Source organism: Rhinichthys klamathensis, unplaced genomic scaffold, assembly GCF_029890125.1.
Source record: "Rhinichthys klamathensis goyatoka isolate OS25496 unplaced genomic scaffold, OSU_Roscu_1.1 h1tg000302l_1, whole genome shotgun sequence".
In the NCBI taxonomy this organism is placed as follows: Eukaryota; Metazoa; Chordata; class Actinopteri; order Cypriniformes; family Leuciscidae; genus Rhinichthys; species Rhinichthys klamathensis.
The window spans coordinates 132,501-154,833 of NW_026606821.1; the positions used below are offsets into that span (position 1 = coordinate 132,501).

General features: G+C 37.4%; 1 protein-coding gene across 1 annotated transcript in view; it reads left to right on the forward strand.

Moving 5' to 3' along the window:
* Window positions 1-1,739: 1,739 nt before the first annotated feature.
* Window positions 1,740-22,333, forward strand: part of LOC130103983 (semaphorin-7A) — a 36,241-nt gene continuing 15,647 nt past the window's right edge. Inside the window, exons 1-9 of the mRNA XM_056270341.1 lie at window positions 1,740-1,881; window positions 8,607-8,743; window positions 9,026-9,073; window positions 9,682-9,777; window positions 9,852-9,930; window positions 12,770-12,862; window positions 12,975-13,108; window positions 20,035-20,204; window positions 20,964-21,069. Of these exons, the coding sequence (XP_056126316.1) occupies window positions 1,785-1,881; window positions 8,607-8,743; window positions 9,026-9,073; window positions 9,682-9,777; window positions 9,852-9,930; window positions 12,770-12,862; window positions 12,975-13,108; window positions 20,035-20,204; window positions 20,964-21,069 (960 nt within the window). The 5' untranslated portion in view covers window positions 1,740-1,784. The remainder of the gene's footprint in view (window positions 1,882-8,606; window positions 8,744-9,025; window positions 9,074-9,681; window positions 9,778-9,851; window positions 9,931-12,769; window positions 12,863-12,974; window positions 13,109-20,034; window positions 20,205-20,963; window positions 21,070-22,333) is intronic.

Consider the following 22,333-nt stretch of genomic DNA (forward strand, 5'->3'; position numbering starts at 1 on the left):
TGACGTCCATAGTTCTGGTTGCTTTGCGGTTTGAAAGTCCTTGCAGTGTTTCAAAGTAAATCTTCAAGTCAGCCTTAAAATGGTTGATGTTGGGTATGCTTTCAGACCATTTACATTTTCTATGTAAAACTTACCAAGTAAAAAGATAAGATTTAACATAAAAACGTGACTCTGTCTAGATCTTTTTTGTCGTAATAAAAAAAACATCACTTTTCTCTATGTGAACTTTAATTCCACTTAACATATTAAATAGATATTCCACATCAATCCAAAAGAATTTCACATACATAGGCCTATGTATCACTAGTATCTAATGGAATATATACTATCTAAAATATCAATTGTAGTAGCATGAGAATAGATACTAGTATGTTTTAAGGATTAAATGTTAAAACGGCTTGCCATAGGTGTTCGGTCAAAAGAATAAATAAAAAAAATGTATTCATCCACTCACAAAACTATAGAGCAACGTTTCTACCAAACTCTTCATCAGGCCAAATCTATTGCCATAAAAAAGACATTAAAAAGCTGCATTTGCAATCCAATGTTTGCTTCCATAATGTGATGTTTTTCTGAGTAAATAAAAAATAGATTTTATCCAACAATACCAAGACATTTCATAGAAGACATATTAACAGTTATAGATGCAAATAATGTCTAAAAAGAACATCGTGCACTTTATCAATGTATTCTATAAGATAAGCTAATATGTTTCTTCAGGAATTTATTTTTTATTAGTCACCAATTCATATTTTTCCCTTTTTATTTCTTAAGTTTGTGTTTAGCTTACGACTTTAGTTTAAAAACTGAGGACATGCCAAATATATCATTTGCATTATTTAAAACCATTACTGCTGCTAGTAGGCTACTACAGACGGACATTTTATACAGCTCAAGTATCAATAGTTTATCTTTACATCCAGACAGCAAAACAAAGGATTTTTTTTCTCACAGAATTTGCAGCATCATGTGATTTTCAAAAGCCCACAGCATCGCACATTTTGGATTAAATTATTTACCCCTTGTTAAACATTTTAATCTGTCATTAAAAACGTTTGGTTACAAACAGCCAAGTTGCTCTCCCAATACTTGTGTAAAAGCATCTTGTTATTTTCTACTCTGACAAATTAACCTACAAGATTTGTGTTTTTTACAAAGAGGACTTTTGTTTTGGCGTGCATGCGCAGTGCAGCATCAGGCAGGGGTAGTTAGACGTTACAGACTGTTATTAGTACAGAGACTAGCTTTTCGGTGTATGATAGAAAGAAAATAGTCAAAACATGGACACTATAGGCGAGGAGCAGACACGGTTTGTTTATTTAAGTTCTTGTCATTTCTGACATGTGATGTTCACTTATATATCGCTTAAACCATTAAATCATCGTACATAACGCGTCTTCTCTGACAAATTATGATGATGATGTCATTTCGCGCACTTAGATTACTTAAATTCAATTTATTCTAATTCTTATTTATTTTAATTCAGTATTCCAGTCGACCGTTAACTGCCATGTGGCGGACGCTTAACTTACTCGTCAGTCACACATTTCGAATTAAATGAGAACATCTGTAACGTGTGTAAGGCAGCATTGTATTGTATTTATTGTACAACTGAGTGTTTAATTACAGTTATATTGGCATTCAGATGGAGAACTACAGCATATCCCACTATCAAGTGCACTGCACACACACACATGGCTGAGATAACATGAAACCGCGCCTCTAAGGAAGTTTGACAGACGCACTTTAAAACTCACTCAGTCTGTCAAAACTCGCTTGCTAAGATGGACTGGACGGGTTTCTGTGTGCTGTTGATATTGATTTCATGTGTTTGCTCAACAAAACTGCATTATGATGCTCGAGTGACGGTGAAAAACGAAGGTAAGCGAACATTTACTTGTTATTTTCTCAGAATCATCGTTTTTTTTTTAAAACTAACCAAACACACACACACACACACACTATATATATATATATATATATATATATATATATATATATATATATATATATATATATATATATATATATATATTTCATTTTGTCCAAGGAGCGGTTTTGTTACTAAGAAAAGTCAAGTATAGCTCCATCATTGCTCAAAGTAAAAAAAAATCATACTTTATGATGTTAGTTTTAATAAAAATATAATTAAAAAAATTTAATCAAGGAAATTTCTCTGGCATTTCTTTCTTTTTGCTGTATCGGAAACGTACAGAATATATATATATATATATATATATTAGGGGTGTAATGGTTCACAAAATTCACGGTTCGGTTCATACGGTACACTTGTCACGGTTCGGTTCGGTACAATTCGGTACGTTTCCGATACAGCAAAAAGAAAGAAATGCCATAGAAATTTCCTTGATTTAATTTTTTTAATTATATTTTTATTAAAACTAACATCATAAAGTATGATTTTTTTTTACTTTGAGCAATGATGGAGCTATACTTGACTTTTCTTAGTAACAAAACAGCTCCTTGGACAAAATGAAATGTAATATTGTAGTAGTTATAAACAAAGGTTTATTTTAGTTCAGATTAACATTTGAGGGCAGCAATTGTATATTCATTATGTCAAAATAAAACTGAAGGGATGTTACTTGAAAGAATTATAGCCTACTATTCCTGCCAAACTTCCATGGTTACAGTTAGTAGTGTTACTACAGTTAGTAGTGTTACTACAGTAAACCCATGGTGAATGTTGCTGATCTGTGGGCACTGGATAGTTCATTCATGGCACAATGTTTCTTCCTGATTTCAGCGCTGTTTGATCCGTTAATAACGGAGAAATGTGAATGTTTCTCGCTAGATCTCGCAGCGATGTTATTACTTCAGTGGCGAATTCAAATGCTTTCTTTACTGGATTTGGCTGTGTAGTAACAGTGCTGATGATGAAGATCGACTCGCGCTGCTTTGGTCCAAACTGATAAATGGTCCGTCAACCACACAATAACGAGTGGTTTCGTTCCACTTACATTACATTTGCCATTTTGATGTTGGGCAATGTTGTGGTCACGCCAGCGTCTCTTACATTATAAGCACGCTTGCCACGCGTGACGCACCTACATTTGAAATAACGAAATTTTGGTCAGCAGGAAAAATGGTCCAACAAACCGTTCGGTTCAAAAATGCGTACCGAAAACCGAACCGAAAGCCTCGTACCGAACGGTTCAATACGAATACGTGTATCGTTAGACCCCTAATATGTATATATAAAACATAGGCTGTTACAGTCCAAGCTTCAAGCTTGGAGTGAGAATTATTTTAATATAATTTAAATTACTTTTAAATAATATACATTTTATAATATTACTATAATATAAAAATAGTATATTAAAGGTATAGCGGAGGATCTTTCCGAATTTTAGAGAAGACCCGCCCTCTCCAATTTTTTTAAAAATGCACATGCGCAACACTCTATTTGCTCCCGAGAGGGAACGCCTATTAAACTTTTACTAGCAGTGATTTTAAATGGATTTCTCCAAATAGCATGACAAACTTTACCTGTCTAGTAGAATCTTCGCGACTGCGGCATCAGTGGGAAGCCCAACCTGTACTTTTAGCGCACGCCAGCGTGTGAAATATTCACCCAAAATCACTCTGGTCCTGTTTCTATATTCTGCGGCCTTTCTCTTCTTATCATACACTTCGTATACATTTTTTCTCTTTCGACCCTCAGCCATTTTCAAAGGAATGGCTGAAACCGTAACTCATCACACATAATACACCTGAAAGTGCGCATGCGCAGAAAGCGAAAACTACATAGGGACGAGCACGTACGACGGCCTTAAGTAAACATATCACCAGAATGATTGACACTTAGGTGGACCAATAGTATAGGCTACCCACCCGGAAAAAGAAAATCCTCCGCTATACCTTTAAGTGATTTCATACAATTAATACAAAGTGGTTTTTATAATAACATTTTTCTAACAATATAAGAGTAAAAATAGAATGGATATGTAATATAGCTAGTGCCTATATTTAGCAAAATAAAATGCTCGTCCCTAAAGTAATTTTTCTAGCTTACTATGCTATGATCATTGAATGGCTTTTCTGAGGTAAATCAGTCTTTGTTTTAGTTGGGCTCTTGACCCTCACATAATTAACTTTAGATTTTGTTTGGCTGCTGTACATGAGTTATAACAGCCAGTTGAACAAATAGAAAAGGTGATTTGATCGTGTTTGGTTGTGTTTTAACATAATCATTATTTCACAATCATTTGACCCGAACTCATATAGTTAAGTTTACCTTATGGATTTAAGCAGCACTATCATTGTAGAGCATACCATTTTTACCCTGTTCAATGAAATCCAAATGATCAAATCAGTAAAATAAAAAAAAAACTTCTAAAAACAATTGTATGCAGGCACACACAGACATCAAGAATTAGCGTATGAATCTCAGCAATGGTGACAAACAGATCACCTCTGAACATAAGCTCATTATTTATTCATGCAGCAATGCATGATGGGAGCCATGAATGAGTTTTGATTTGTGGCACCCAGAATGCACTGCAACATGCTTTATAATTGTCACCATTGTTGAGATTCACAGGCTGATTCTTGATGTCTGTGTGTGCCTGCATAAAATATTTTTTTAGAAGTTTATTATTTTTATTGATTTGATTACTTGGATTTCATTGAAAAGGCTAAAAATGGTATGCTCTACAATAACAGTGCTGCTATAATCCCTAAGGTAAACTTAAATTGGGTTCTATAGGAGTTCAGTGATTGAGGTCTAATATGAGTTCAGTGATTGAGGTCAAATGATTGTGATATAATGATTATGTTAAAACACAACCAACACTATCAAATCACCTTTTCTATTTGTTCATCTGGCTGTTATAACTCATGTACAGCAACCAAACATAATCTAAAGTTAATGATGTGAGGGTCAAGAGCCCAACTAAAACAAACACTGGTCACCATAATGGTGACTTAAATTTCCGGTTTTCTCCTTCAGTGATTTTGCTTGTTAACATCAGGTGTCTTCAATAATGCTCAATCATCACTCAATTATTCACTTAATTAGCCTATCTCATTAACTTTAACACTGCTTCAGTGTTCATTTAACACTCTGCTTAGAGTTTAATTGGGTTGCTTAAAATGACTTAATTCCATCATGTTGAAGTTAGATGAACAAATTATGTTTGTTTAACGTAACCCAGTTATGTGGAACCTGTTGACATAAAAAAGTTAATTAAAGCCAACATATCAGAACCTGTTGACATAAAGTTAATTAAAGCCAACATATCAGAACCTGTTGACATAAAGTTAATTAAAGCCAACATATCATTTTTTTGAGTGTGTTGAAGTTACATGAACAAATTATGTTTGTTTAACGTAACCCAGTTATGTGGAACCTGTTGACATAAAAAAGTTAATTTATGGAACCTGTTGACATAAAGTTAATTAAAGCCAACATATCATTTGGCTTAACATATCAAGCTTCCATATTAATGTGCCTGTAGGCACATTAATACGGAAGCTTGTTTCTGTCACGGAATAAAACAATTCAAAAGATAAGTGCGACTTGTTTACATCTCACAATTCTGATATAAAAAATATAAACTCGCAATTGCGTTAAAGTCAGAATTGCGAGTTTATATCTTGCAATTCTGACTTTAACTACACCCTTGCCTCATTTAGTATTAGCGGTTTTATGAATATGCAAATGTGCCCCGCCTCCACGCACTCACATTAGCTCAGAGATTCACTCGTTGACGATCACACGTTGACCTGATTGGTTACAAGGTGGTTTGTGACATCAGAAACTGAGTAGGTTACGACTGTAACCTCTGTTCCCTGAGAACAGGGAAAGAGACACTGCGTCGATTTGACGCTATGGGGAACGCCTCCATGTGAACCGGTGTCTGAAATGCTTATCTAATCACGGCAATTCTTTTGGCCGGCAACAGCCTATGACATCACTAGTAGTGCGACCCGGAAGTATATATAATTGGAGCCTGGAGAACATGTCAACAACTTATCGTCTGAAGGGACTGTTCAGCAAGCACCCTCAAGGCATGGCGAAAGATGCAGTGTCATACACAGTCGTAACCTAGACATTCCCTTTCGAAAGGGAGCTCGCACTGCATCCATTTGGCACTATGGGGAATGATATACCAACGCCACCATGCTGAGGGGAGTGCATGCCAAATTATGGCTGTGACAAAAACGTCAAAAAATGGCAGTTTCACTGAAATGCCAAAACACTCCCCCTTCGGGTCACAGTATTCCCTACAGCCACTGCCCATAAGCCTCAAAGAGGCCCCCGATACAACGAAGGCCTACCAAGGCCGCTCAAAGGCCTGGAACCAACAGCTTCCATGGAAGGGGTTCCTTTAAGGGTATATGGCCAGAGGGTCCGAAAGCAGTACTGTTCAGTCACTTTTTGATGGAGACATAAAGTCAACCCCACATGCCACCAGGGAGGCTAACCTGGTCTATTTTACTGACCTAGTCTTCTGTTTCCTAAACAGAGTCTCTAACGTTATTTGCCTCACTTGTGTAGGCATCCGATAGGCAGGACTGCAGATAGTGGCAGTAATCGCTCACAGACCGGATCATAAAGACGGGCATCCTGGGGAGTAGAACTCAGCATAGCGCTTTCTAACTCTTGGAAGCAAGGGGAGTAACTCTACTCGATCCTGGTTCTACACAGTTCTTCAAAGCCCTGTGGAGGCTGGGCATTCTGGAAGGGACCCTAATAAGGGGAGCACCTTTACATTGTTTACATTGCCAACAGGCAGTGTACTCAGCAAAGGTGCTATTGACCCTTTAAAGCAAGGGGAGCACAGTCTTACGCTACGGACTATCGAGGAAGCCTACTGTAAGGTCTACAACTTCGAAAGTCACAAGCATCAGCCCAGGCAGTGCTTTTTTAAACAGAGTCTCTAACATTACTTGCCTCACTTGTGTAGGCATCCGATAGGCAGGACTGCAGATAGTGGCAGTAATCGTTCACAGACGAGATCTTAGAGACGAGCATCCTAAAGAGTAGAACTCAGCATATCGCTTTCTAACCCTTGGAAGCGAGGGGAGTAACTCTACTCAATCCTGGATCTACACAGTGCTTCAAAGCCCTCTTAAAAGGGAACCTAATAAGGGGAGTACCTCCAGCTCTAGGGCTGATCTAACAGGGAGGCCTTGTGAGTGTCCATCAACCTTCCGACCAGACTTAGGGAGCTAAGTAATCATACAGAAAAATCCTCAGATAGATTCTGGAAGGCAATACTAAAACCTTATAAGCAGTGACCAGGCTCTGGGCTAGAAGTTTGTGCGTTGATGGTGATGAATGCGCACTGAATACGGGCTCTTCCATGCATTGCATGAAGCCTCGCTGAAGCGCGTTACATAACACTCACAACTCATCATACGCGGGGCAGGGTTGCTGTGAGGGTTCGTGTTGTAAATCCTCTTCACCCTCATCAGCCATCTCCTGTTCTCTTGGGCTGGTTGTTTTTATAGCCAACAGAGCACTTGGTGCTGGATCAGAGGATGTTATTTATTTATTTATTTTTGACAACACATCCTCATCCGGCAGCTCACTCTCGCGAGTCTCAGAGGGGCGTGAGAGATTAACAATTACCTCCAACTCCTCAGCGATTTCCCTCTGAAAAAACCCACGATTCCAGCCGCTCTCAGCGCGAGCCGCCTGGTACAGATACCTCGAGCGTTTTCTCAAGGGAAAAACTCATAGTTGGCACAAGCAGATCCCTCAGGAACTGATCCTGCGTGCTCTCAGCCCAAACAATAAACACACAAGTTGTGTGTGTCATCAGGTGTCAAATATCTTAGACACAGATGCACACACTTCCTGAAGCGTTTTTCAAAAGCCATGATTACCTTTTAGAAGTTTCAGGTACAGACAAAACAGTCCCTGAAGACGATACGTTGTTGACATGTTCTCCAGGCTCCCCTTATATACTTCCAGGTCGCACTAGTAGTGATGTCATAGGCTGTCCCCGGCCAATAGGATTGGATAAGCGTTTCAGACTATGGTTAACGCGGAGGCGTTCCCCATAGTGTCAAATCGACGCAGTGCGAGTTCCCTTTCGAAAGACAAACCAGTGATTTCAAACTGTGTTTTTGAGACTGTCTTTGGTTCACTGCCGTTTTAAGGAGAAAATACTCAGCAAAGGTTATCGGCTTATGAATTTACACATGGTTTGTCTTAAAGCATATTAAAAACACCACATAGACATATAAACAACATTAAAAGCTTGATTTTTCACCAAAGGGGGACTTTAAATAGTTTGAAAAACATTTTATTGTCGGATAATTACATGGAAATATGTTAAAGGTGTTTTATAGCCTATCCAAATCTAATATTTAATAGTCAAATATTCACATTTTCATGTGTCAAAGCCTCACTTCATGTTCACATGTATTCTCATGAACTCTATGGTAATTACCCACAAACCACTCAGGGCTGTGTTTCCCGGAGCCAACTATGATACAAACTCAACTCAACTTGCGACCATATTAGTTGGCTAATGATGCTTTTGGGCAACGCAACCCAGAGCTGGTGTTGTGCATTATTAAACTGAATGCACACTTTTTAGATATTATATCTTCAGTTTTTCTCACTCTTTCAGGTATAACCAGGTTTTCTTTTGAAAACCACCATAGTGGTTTGGTTAAGCTGGTCAGCACCTCCGGTAGCATCATCTGGATGGGAAGAAACGAGACCCTTTATTCCATCAAACCAGCACAAGACTTCATACCCAAACTGGTACCTTATATAGACATATAAAACCAGCTGATTATTGTCTGCCAAAAGAGAAGATATTTTACTTTAAACGATTATGCAAAACCTTATCCAACTTGCTCTGATGCGAAACATTGAAATACATTGAAATACTTTGTTCTTATTAAGAGTTTATGGCTGGAGTGATTAGCAAGTTTGACATGATTAGCAAGTTTGAAGGTTATGTTTGTCTAGTGTCAACTTTTTGTCTTGTAACATGATATGTTTACAGTAATAGACTTCATGTCTGTTTGGATCCTTGTTTAGGTAAATGTGAGTCTCTGTGAGGATGAAAGCGAAGATTCAGACAATTCAGTAAGTGTTAAGAAGATTTTACTCAAGAGATACTTGACTGACTCTGGTATTAACCAATCTGCTTATTCCATTTTTGTTTTAAAACCAGTTTTACTGGTTTAAATGTAAACATGATTTTCTTGCCAGGTTGTAAGACTTGTTTTCTCCTCTTCATTCGGCTGTACAAGATGAAAACATTTCTATAATATCTTGGGTTAAAATCGAAGTCCATATATTTCTGTGAAACTTTACCAGTAAGGACGATTTTATGTCTCTCACACACACACACACACACACACACACACACACACACACACACACACACACACACACACACACACACACACACACACACACACACACACACACACACACACACACACACACACACACACACACACACACACACACACACACACACACAAAAAAAAAGCCGACAATGCAGGTTAAGGTGTTTAAATGGCAGGTAATAATAATCTTATTCCAATTTTTGCACCTACATGACCAGTCACTTTTTATTATGCAAAATCGAACATTAACGTAAACATTCTCAATGTTGTTTCAGGAGCTTCTGGTATTTTCTGTCGCATTAAAGGTCACTAACCACTGTTGAACTGTTGATTTTTCAGAAGTGTCCGTACAGGCTCTCTCTGCTCAGTCAGGGCGCTGATGGAAATCTGTTTTTTTGCGGATCTACTTGTGAAAATACAAAGTGCTGTAACTTGGTACGTTCTGTTTTTACCGTATGCTTTTTAAACTGGTGTGAATGTATGAAGCTGAGTAATCTGTTTTGTTCCAGACCTCCAGTTATTCCCTGACTGACTGCTTCAAATTAGAAAATTATAAGCCAATTATTAATGAGCCATCGTTACTTGTTGGTGAGTATTACACACTGTTTTGAGTATTGGTGTATGCGTTTGTATTCATGTACGTAGTGAGCTTGCATTAGTTTGAGTTGCAGTTTTGCTGCCACTAATAAGAATTGCAAAAATAATGATCATTCATATCTTGTTCAATATTTGTGCTATTGAAGGGCTGGTTTCATCTTGCACCCACTCAGATTCTTCACAACCAAATGGCTTGTTCATTGTTTGGCATATAGCTGACCACTGTATGGCTATTATTATTGTACATACAAGGGGGATTGTGCTTGGTTTGGTTTCTCAAACACTCCTACTTTCCCTTCTGCTCCTCCATTATTCAGTGTTGAGGAAAGTATCAAGGCACTAATCTTTAGTATAGAAGCTTACATTATGAAATAGCATTTCAATATGATTTCACACAGGGTTGCGTGTTTGTTCTAGCAGTGCTTCAGGAAACCGCTGACGTGTTGAAACGCTGTGCTGTTACTGAAGCTCATGCTGCAACTAACATGCATTTGCATATGATACCATTTATTGCTGATACTACATATAACTAACTGTCAATGTTTAACTCATATTCTGGAAAACTAACAGGAAAGTTGATGGATATTATGTGTCCCTACGATAAAAAATATTGGATATATGTTCCAAACAAATGGAGAAGTTTAGCAGAATGTTCATGCTGCTCATACAGTATTCAAAATGTTCAAATGCTCACGTTTGGTTAAACTACAGTGTCAGGAATGCGTCTGAGAAGAAATTGTGATTTCTGCACATTTGTTTGCTTCATCAAGTTTTGTGAGAGGAACTGAAAGAGGAACTAAAGATCTCCGTTTACTGATGGTCTAGTTTGTCTCCATATATAGTCTGACAGATGGATGTTGACCCTTGATTAGTGTTTCTGTAACACTAGGATGGTTTGATCTGTGCTGTCTTAACCTTCAATCTTAACTGATTGTTAAATCTGGTTGCATCAAGCACACATTTTCTTTCAAATCTCAAACCTGCACACACTACAAGATTTGAAAACCGTGGCGCATCACATAGTATGAGATATTCTTAAAGTTCTTCTGTAATCAATAATTGTATCCCTTAAAACTCATCGTTGATCACCAAAATGACATATTTCAACATTTTTTCCTTGAAAAAAAATATCTTCATACCTTAAAGTATCTTGAATGTAACTCGACACCCTCATTTAGTATACGCGGTTCTATGAATATGCAAACGAGCCCCGCCTCCACTTTTATTTTAAAACAAAAATGAAATATTACTGAACTGGATTGTGACGCTGTTTTCTTCTGGAAACAAACTTTTTTGCATTATTTTCCTGTTATCTCTGTAAAGCTGCTTTGAAACACTACTGTAAAAAGCGTTATATAAAAAAATGTGACTTGACTTGACCCTTGCCTCATTTAGTATGTGCGGTTCTATGGATATGCAAATGAGCCCCGCCTCCACTCACTCAGCTCAGAGAGCCACTGGTTGACGATCACACGTTGATCTGATTGGTTACAAGGTCGTTTGTGACGTCAGAAACACCAGCGATTTCAAACCGTGTTTTTGAGACTGTCTTTGGTTCACTGCAGTTTTAAGGAGGAAATACTCAGCAATGCTGTCGACTTATGAACTTACACATGGTGTGTCTTAAAGCATATTAAAAACACCACATAGACACATAAACAACATTAAAAGCTGGATTTACACCACAGCGGGACTTTAAGTGCACATTGACTTCAACCTAAACATTTCGCAAGAATGCTTTGAAAGGTAAAGCGTCACTTCTGCATCACCAAACCGAGAAGTAAATAGATGTTTTTTGTATGTGCAAAACTTCCTTTCTGTGATGCTAAATAGATGGAAATAAAAATAAATAAATTTGTTTGAGCCTGGCTATGAGATTGTTAGCGGTTTCTTACTGGTTCAAATCACAAGAGTCCATTGTCAAGACTCTGATATTCTTCTCTTTATATATGAGACTTTTGGTTTGAGTTACACACTGAAGTTTAATACTTGGTGTTAAAGAAATAATTGACCCAAAAATGAAAATTATCCCATAATTTACCCACCCTCAAGCCATCCTAGGTGTCTAGACGATCTTCTTTCAGCTGAACACAATCGGGAGTTATATTAAATAATATCCTGGGTCTTCCCAGTAATGACATTGAATGGTCCCTGAGTTTTTGAAGCTCCAAAAAAAACAAATCCATCCATCATAACAGTAATCCATACGACCCCAGTGGCCATAAAGGCCTTCTGAAGCGAAGCCATGGGTTTTAGTAGCATATAAAGTTTTAAATATGGATAATTTTCCTTGTAAAAACCCATTGCTTTGCTTTAGAAGGCCTTTATGGCCACTGGAGTCGTATGGATTACTTTTATGATGGATTGATTCACTTTTTGGAGCTTCAAAAACTCATGCACTATTCACTCCCATTATAAAGCTGGGAAGACCCAGGATATTATTTAACATAACTCCGATTGTGTTCGGCTGAAACAAGAAAATCTAGACACCTAGGATGGCTTGACAGTGAGTAAATATTGGATATTTTATATATTTTATTATTATATAGTCTGGGTGGAGACCATATTACATTTTATGTGGATGATAATTAAGTTTAGACATAGAGTAACATGCACTGTATAAAGGTCCAAGATCAGTTTCACACAACTCTCAACTTTCAAACTGGTTTTAACTGTACAAACTGCACGTCTCGTTTTCATTCTGGTAAAAATGTAATATGACTTTACCCTGACTAAGGTCAATATGATTGACTAGCAACAGTAATGCATAATTTGCGTTTATCTCATGCTACGCGTGACGTCCATGTTCGCTCTTTCTTTTACCTTTCAGATGATATGCTGTACTTCACTACGTCTGAGATGGGATTGTACAGGGTAAACAAGGACAAAAATTACAACATTTGGTCTCAGTCGACTCAACTGGGTGAGAAATCAGATTAAACACAATACTACTGATATCTAAACGGTTTCATTTCACTTTCTCACTGAAATGAGTTTCATTCTGAGAAGGGCCGTTTTTCTCATGTAACATTTAGAGCAAAAGTACTTGAAGCTGGTCGCTGGTGAAGGCCAACACCAGGACAAAGTTTATTCCTTCTTCGCTGAGAAACACAAAAGTAAAGATGGCGAATCGGACCAGTGGATCCCTCGAGTCTCTCAGAGCTGCAAGGTGAGCGGAAACGCACAGCGAAACATCTCGAGATCTTGTTTTATTTGTGTGTGATTGTGTTGTACAGCAGACGTGCTTAAAGCCATGTGACCCTGGACCACAAAACCAGTAAAGGGTACTTTTTCTGAAATTGAGATTAATGCATCATTTGAAAGCTGAATAAAGGACAATATTTGGCTGAGATACGACTATTTGAAAATCTGGAATCTGAGGGTGCAAAAAAATCAAAATATTGAGAAAATCGCCTTTAAAGTTGTGCATTTATGGTCGCGATTTTGCTGCATCCACTCACAAAAATATATTTTTATATATATTTACGGTAGGAAATTTACTAAATATCTTCATGGAACATGATCTTAACTTAATATCCTAATGATTTTTGCCATAAAAGAAAAATCGATAATTTTGACCCATAAAATGTATTGTTGGGTAACTTGACCATTGCCACAGATACACCCGTGCGACTCGTGACTGGGTCTGTGGGCCAGGGTCACATATACTGTAAACTATTAGTGATAATGCAATTAGAGATTCCCTCTGACCTGTATATGAACCCCATGAAGGGTTTTTCTAACATCTGAGGAATCTCAATAGGGGTTTAACAATATATCCTGTCACAATACAAAAATGCAACAATATGTTTAGTGGATAGTTCACCCAAAATAAAAATTACTGTGTGAGAAAAAATTCAAGTTTACAGAGTTTTAGTGTCAGTACTACATTGAACTGCTATAAATAATGTTGAATATAATGTATAATAATGCACTGTGGGAATATCTGTGTGTCCTGATAATGCCAGATGTCTGATGATACCAGTAAAAAGTGGCCGACATTATTTTAAATACATCTAGTCAGTGACAGATTGCAAAGATATTAGTCTAAAATAACTCTTAATAATAATACTTTTTAGCTTCAGAATCATGAATATTGTTATTCTGGTGTCTCTATTAGCCTGTGCTTTGGGTTTCCAGCACCAAGTCCAAGCCTATTCATTTACACACACAATGTAATATCAAATTGAGCATTTTAATCAACTGTAATTTTTTTCTTAGCCTTTAACCATATGTCTTGGAGTATCGCAATAATATCGTATCGTGAGTTCAGTATCGTGATATGTATCGAATCGTGACATGATGGTATTGTTACACCCCTAAAAGTACAGCTTCAGTGTTTTTGTAGGTCATGTTCATGCACTCATAGACAGCCACAACAACAACTCTGCATTCTTACTAACTTTATCTAATTGAAACTCCACCCATAAATTAAAACAGTCATTATTTACTCATCCTAAAGTCGTACCAAACTTGTATGACTTCTGTGGAACACAAAAGATTTTGAAATATATAATTTGTCCATAAAAGGAGCGTCGATATGATCCAAAACAACAATGGACCCTAATCATCAGATTTACGTGACACTCCTAAAAACGTCTCCTTTTGTGTTCTGCAGAGGAAAGATAGTCATACAAGTTTAGAAAGATATGAGGGTGAGTAAATAATGACAAAAAATATGTTTGATGGGACTATCCCTTTAACACAAAATCTAAAGAAACCGCCCAGTGACATCTATCTGTCCCAGTTACAGAACACTGCAGACATAATGCAATTTAAATTGACTTCAGATGTAGTACACTAGAAGTCTCTTCTGCTCACCAATGCTGCATTTATTTCATTAAAAATACCACACACACACACACAAAAAACAGTAATATTGTTAAATATTATGACAATTTAAAATAACAATTTTAATATATTTTAACATATAATTTATTCCTGTGATCAAAGCTGAATTTTCAGCATCATTACTCCAGTCTTCAGTGTCACATGATCCTTCAGAAATCACTCTAAATATGATTTGATGCTTAAAAAACATTCATGATTATTATCAATGTTGAAAACAGTCGTGTAATTTTTTTTCCCAGGATTCTTTGATTAATAGAAGGTACAAAACAACAGCATTTATTTGAAATAGAATCTTTTGTAAAATTCAGCTTTGATCACAGGAATAAATTACACTTTACTGTATATTCACATAGAAAACAGATGATTTAAATTGTAATAATATTTCTCAATATTACTGTTTTTTTTGTATTTTTAATCAAATAAATGTAACCTTGGCGAGCAGAAGAGACTTCTTTTAAAAACATTAAAAATCATACTGATCCAAAACCTTTGAATGGTAGTGTATATAAGATATATATATATATATATATATATATATATATATATTAGGGGTGGAACTGTACACAGAAGTCACGGTTGGGTTCATACCTCGGTTCAGACATCACGGTTCGGTACGATTTCGGTACAATGGAGGGAAAAGCAAAACAAAAATGCAGAAGGCATTGTATTTTTTAAATAAGTTTTATTAATAAAGGCATAGAACCAGTTTATTTGTAGTGCACTGACAATAGTTTTATATAATTAGTTTATTAATTAAATTAATAAAAAGACAAAAAGACCTTGCGATATGTTTGGTAATTGTACTATTAATTTAAAATTATTTTGCTATATTTCAGATCAATATATTTGTTTTCCTTAATTTTAATTAACATTATTAATTGACAATGTAACATTATTCTCATCTGAATTATATAAATAATTGATTTCTGTATAAAATAATACTACCATTAAAAACACATTCGATTTTTTTTTTTTTAATCAATGTAGAGTGTGTAAGATTAGCGCTCCGAGGACAAGAAATGGAAACCAATGCAATATGACGAATGTCCAAAAGATGGGACCCACAGACTGTTTTGAAATGGAGTTGGATAAATATGTTTTGCTTTTAAAACAGTATGTGTGTGTGTGTGTGTGTGTGATTTTGGTTGGGTGACAGTTGTAGGTTACAGTTTGACAAGAGTTTACAGTTTACTCACACACACACACACACACACACACACACACACACACACACACACACACACACACACACACACACACACACTCCAGCATTGCAATCTTGACATCGCAGCCTGTTCATTATGCGGTCACGGTCACACCAAACGCGAATAGAGCGTCAAATTCGCGTCTAGTGTTATTTATTTTTATACCGTGTATTCTCCGTGTAAATTCGTGCACTGAACCGTGACGCCCATACCGTTTCGGTTCGATACGAATACATGTACCGTTCCACCCCTAATAAATATATATATATATATATTAGGGGTGTGCAAAGCAGCCGGTATTTGTATCTGTATTTGTATTTGTTGAGGGGGGAAAAGTATTTGTATTTGTATTTGTGTTCGAGGAAAATTCCAAATAGGCGTAAAAATACTTTTTTTTGGCGTTACACTTCTAATTTACGTTATAGTGTAAGACTTACATTATATATTTATACTAAGAATACTTAGTATTCTTTAATTATATCCATTATAATAATTATGGATATGCAAAATTGGTTGATGTTTTTCCATAAATCCAGCAATGAACATGTAACAAGGAACGTCATTGAAAAGATAATAACAATATGATATAATAAAATGCTTCCACACAGAACTTGAGCAAGTTTTTTTGGCTGGTGGAGGACCAAGAAAGAATATTGTCGTTCTGAGACCATTTACATCTAAAATAATGATAATGGCATAATAATGCAGGTAGGCCTACACCTTTTCAAAGACCAAAAAACTTTTATTTCTAAAGACTATTTAACACTGAAAATGGAAAACATTTTAAATATCCACAATAAATGAACAAAACAACCAAAAACAATAAAAGCAATGGACTCTCAGTCTCTGTTAACAAAAAATGCACTTGAATAAATACCAAAAACAATAAATAAAATGGATGTAAACAAAACCTGACCATACCCTATGATAAATTATTTTTTATTAAAGCATTAACACACAAACCACTGTTAATTTAACATAAAAGCAAGCAGCTACTGCGTGCATGGTCTGGCATGACTGAATGCGCTCAAAGTGCGCTCCCTTAATAATCCCTAAAAAGCTGACAGTTCATCGTGAGCGGTGAGGGGAGTCTATCTTAAAGGCTTCTGATTGGCCAATTGCGTTCAAGAAATCAACACATATGTCTGTGATTGGCTAACATGTTATGAATAGAAACTCTGGCCTGTAAATCGTTTCTATTTTGTTTTAGTTGTTCTTGTTGCTTTTCTGCAACAGATGAATACAAATCTATTAGTCTTTATATGTTTTATTCATAGATATTTCTAGTTTGCGGGAGTCCCGCGAATCGTTTTATTCTCCCGTAACCCGCACACACAGAGTGAGTGCATTACCGCCCGCGCCCGCGCTCGCGCTCGGCCATCAGATCTTGTCCCCCGCGCAGCGTCAAGTTCGCTTCCCGAAAGTTATAAACTGCCTCCGGAACCCAGTTAAGGTACAAAAATCTATTCAACAAAAATAGTGATGCAGTTAAGTGTTTTTCGCTCAGCCGAGCCCTCTCTGTTGCTGTGTGGAGCAGCCTGTGTCAGTCACCTCTTCCTGAACGTCACACACTCACTCTAAAGCCTGGAACACACCAAGCCGACGGTCGGGCGTCGGGCAGTTTTTGTGCGTCGGCCGACTGAGTTTCCTTCCGTGCCGTCGGCTGAAATTGGTCCTCGTCGGCTTTGTTTCGGCCGATTCGACATGTTGAATCGGCGTCGGGCCGTCGGTGAAAGAGGGAACTCTGATTGGCTGTTCAGCTTAGTGAAAGAGTCATGCACGAGAATAATAGCAAAACAGCGAGCAAAGAAGTCAAAACTCTACAGATAGAAGGCTGTTCTTATGTTACGTCATATTACCTGAGTGTTCCTTGGCGAATATTTCAATATTAACACGAGCGGAGTGGAATAAATTAAGTGTTTAGCAGGATTGATATTTAAAAAGGTAAGCACGCACTGCTTTGTTTATGGTTTGTGTATCTGCAGCCGACAGCGTCGGTTTCCCCTTTTTGAATGACGAATATAGAGAATATATCTGCAGAAATAGACAGTTGTCTCATTTACACGCAGGCGCAGAACGCGCATTCTAGCTGACAGTCGCCTGTAGTTCTCTCGGTGTGTTCAAGTGCAGCTTTTTACCCCGACGAGAGGCAACGAGAGGCGACAACACAGTCGGCTTTCATCGGCGCTAGTTCGTCGGCGTCGGCTTGGTGTGTTCCAGGCTAACGGGCATGCACTGCAGTGCGGTCTCACGAGGAAACGCAGCTTTTTGATATAAAGTTTTTCTTGTTCCCGAATACAAATATTTTTAAAGTATTTATTCGAAATAAGTATTCGTAAAAAACACGTTATTTGTGCCTTTCCGAATACCGTATTCGGGTTCGGCTCCACCCCTAATATATATATATATATATATATATAAATGAATTATAGAAAGGCTGTCATACGTGTCTGGAACGGTGTAGGTATCACTTCTGTTTCTCAGTCAAATTCACAATTATAAATAATCTCAGATTTGCCAAATATCATCTCATATATCAGTCAGTAAACCGCATTAAATGCAGCCTGATGGTGTTGCATCTTGCACAGAATGTGTGTGCGTCGTCTGCATTTCCTTCTGCATCCTTTCACCTATTTTAATAGATGACAAAATGACACCTGCATGTTTAATAAAGATGTTTCTCAGTAACTCACAGTCACATTTGTGCCAAAGGGAAATGTTATATAATTATAAACGCAGGTGCTGATGACACGTCAAGTGTTCATGTCAGAGCTCTGAATATATGCATGCATGCAATAAATTAACCAGAAAATGTCTCAGAATTTTTGCAATTATGAAAGCATTGATTGAACATTAAACCTTGTTCTGTATGAAATCAGGATATTGCTGTAGATTTATGGTCCTTGTTTCAATTTTCTTGATTGCATTAGATCATTTGAGAAATATTGTGTAACTTTTTGCAATCACAGAGTGATGCAGAATAACATGCAGAGCTTATTTTATTGTAGTAATCGTTTACTCACCCTCATCATCAGTCCAAACGCGTATAACTTTCTTTTGTGCAACACAACCGATATTTAGCTAAATGTTCATATTGCTTTTTATGTACAGTGTAGACACACAAAGGACAACAAACACCATAAATATTTCATTAAAGGGGTCATCGGATGCCCATTTTCCACAAGTTGGTATGTTTCTTTAGGGTCTTCATGTAAAGTTTGTAACATACTTTGGTTAAAATTCCTCAATGTTTGTGTAAAACAACAGCCTTTTTACCTCCTCAAAAACAGCTCTGTCCACAGCAACCCGTTTCGGTTCATGTCTCTTTAAATGATAATGAGCTGCATGTCTCTTTAAATGATGATGAGGTGCATGTCTCTTTAAATAATGAGGTGCATGTCTCTTTAAATGATAATGAGGTGCATGTCTCTTTAAATGATAATGAGGTGCGTGTCTCTTTAAATGATAATGTGGTGCATGTCTCTTTAAATGATAATGAGGTGCATGTCTCTTTAAATGATGATGAGCTGCTTGTCTCTTTAAATGATAATGAGGTGCGTGTCTCTTTAAATGATAATGAGGTGCGTGTCTCTTTAAATGATAATGAGGTGGATGTCTCTTTAAATAACGAGGTGCATGTCTCTTTAAATGATAATGTGGTGCATGTCTCTTTAAATGATAATGAGGTGCATGTCTCTTTAAATGATGATGACACATTAGCGTGTGTAAATAAAAGCATTTAATAGGTGCATGTCTCTTTAAATGATGATGAGCTGCTTGTCTCTTTAAATGATAATGAGGTGCGTGTCTCTTTAAATGATAATGAGAAACTGCTCACCCCCCATGGGGAGTGTTGACAAGACACAAAGTGATGACTTGACAGAAATATGCTAATACGGGAAATATGCTAATATGGTGGTTGTGTCCGCACACACTGCAAACACACATTTATATGCAAACTCCATATAAAAGTGAATTTTGTATCCAATGAGCCCTTTAAAGCAGTCCATATGCACTGACCCGAGTCGATGTGTTTCAGAATGACCGTGGCGGTCGGAAGGGTCACCTTCAGAACAGCTGGACCTCGATGATCTACGCCCGGCTGTTCTGTGGGAGAGGTTATGACTTCAGTCAGCTGATAGATGTGGCCACGCTACAAACGGACGACGACGACGACATCAAAATCTATGCGCTTTTCAGAAACTATTGGTAAGGCAAACACTTCGAAATTTTAGTTGATGCCTGCACAAAACACCAAACATTTGTAATAAGCTTTGTGCTTTGATATATTTGAAATGAAACAAAGTCTCAGCTTTCAAATTCTGTCAGTTTTATCATTAAATTCAAACAATAAATGTGATTTTGGGCCTTTTTAATGTGGCGTGACCAATCATCTCTTCCTCTTTACTACTATAAGGGATGTTGAAGGATACAGAACAACTTACTGAAGTCAATCATGTAATCAGTGTTTCAACAGCACATTCAGTGACTATATACTGAATAATGACACTAGAGAGGAGCATTTGGACTAAAATATGCTCTAAAATACATATATTTTTTTACTTGTTCTTTAAAAATTTAATGTGTGAATAAATCCGACCATTTAAATGTCTATTTTCAACAAATTTGTGTAGAAACACGTCATCACAAACTTTATTATAAAAATGCCTCGTTTGCCATGTTTTATACAAATCAGTTGTTCATTTTAACCTTTAATATTATAGAAATGTAAACTTTACAACATTAATTGAGGTTTTTACTGTGCTGTGCCTTAAATATATATCCAAATGAATCGACATCAAATCGAATCACATCAGTGTAAATGCTAACATGACTGACGCGGAGTCACATGATCCTGTTGAATAGAGGGTTTACATGTTGATGTCTGTCATTTGACACAGTTTCACAAACTCAAGAGACAGAGCTTCACACTTCACACAACTTCTCTTTTTGTTTCTCAATTTACAGGAACATGAGTGCTGTGTGTGTTTATAACATGACTGAAATCAGCACTATCTTCACTTCCTCTGAGTTCAACTCCAACAGCGTCCCTGCGGGTCACCGGCCCGGAGCGGTGAGAATATGCCGTCACTGAAGCGAGGCTTGTGGAAATCACAAAATGAGAACTATATTATCGCCCAACTGTAATCTGCTATAAGGCATGAGGATATTAGGGTATTATAAACATTAACATCTTGAATTTCTGAACAACATTTTTTGTTGAAAGCGCTATACAAATAAATTTGGCTTGTACGGTCAATATTGTATGGAAGCTTGTTTCCACCACAGAATAAAAAAAAGGTAATTGCGACTTTTTATCTCACAATTGCGTGATATAGTTGCAATTGCGAGTTATAAAATCAGAATTGCATGATATAAAGTTGCAATTGACCGTAGGGGTGTGACGGTTATTATATAACCGTGAGACCGACGGTTATAGTTGAACACCGTCATTAGAACTCTATAACCGCCAAAACCGTGCTATTAAAATATTTTTTACAAAAATGTTTTATCATAGAGAATGTTTAAATACTAATATCAGCTTAGGGGGGAACGGCGGGTGAGTTAGTGGTGCTTCAGAGGCTGCTACTGCTGGAGATGATTCGGGAGAGGTCTGTGCACCTTTACCGATCAGAGCGCGCGCTGACACGGAGTAAAGCCTTAATTGTTTATACTCGACGCGTCCGCACGAGCGCGAAGGTGCGCGCGGCAAAAATGAGCGTTGGGTGCGCCGGCAACACCCCATTTCTCTTGGCTGTGTGCACGGCTTTTTTGTAACAGCGCGCGGCGCCGCATCCGAGGATGAACGACTTCAAGCCGAATCTGCCCGAGCATGCACGTCTCACCGCACCGGCACGCAGTTTGCGCGTCTAAATTGCAAAGTTCATTGCAAAGTTTTTTTGTTAAGGTTTTGTTTACTGTGTGTGATTTATTTAAAACAAAGCACGTTCATTGCAAAGCACTTTTTTTTAAAGGATTCATTTAATGGAAAGCACATTCACTTCTAGTTGTCTTGCTGTTCATTTTAAATAGACGTAGAGCGAGTAGCTAATCAGCGTCCGCTTGTTTATTCAAACTAATTTGTCCTATAACAGACGAACAGTTATTCAACCGAACGTCCTATAACCCCCCCCCCCCCCGACCCCGACCCCGACGACGGTTATGTTACGAACCGTCACATTTGACTCACGTCATAACCGTCATCACCAATTCAGAAACCTGCACACCCCTAATTGACCGTTTGCAAAGACCCGCCCCCCTTAGTTACTGTCGCTATGTCCGGCAAGCTACGCTGCTCTCACACACACACACACACACAAACCATGTTCTCACGCAGT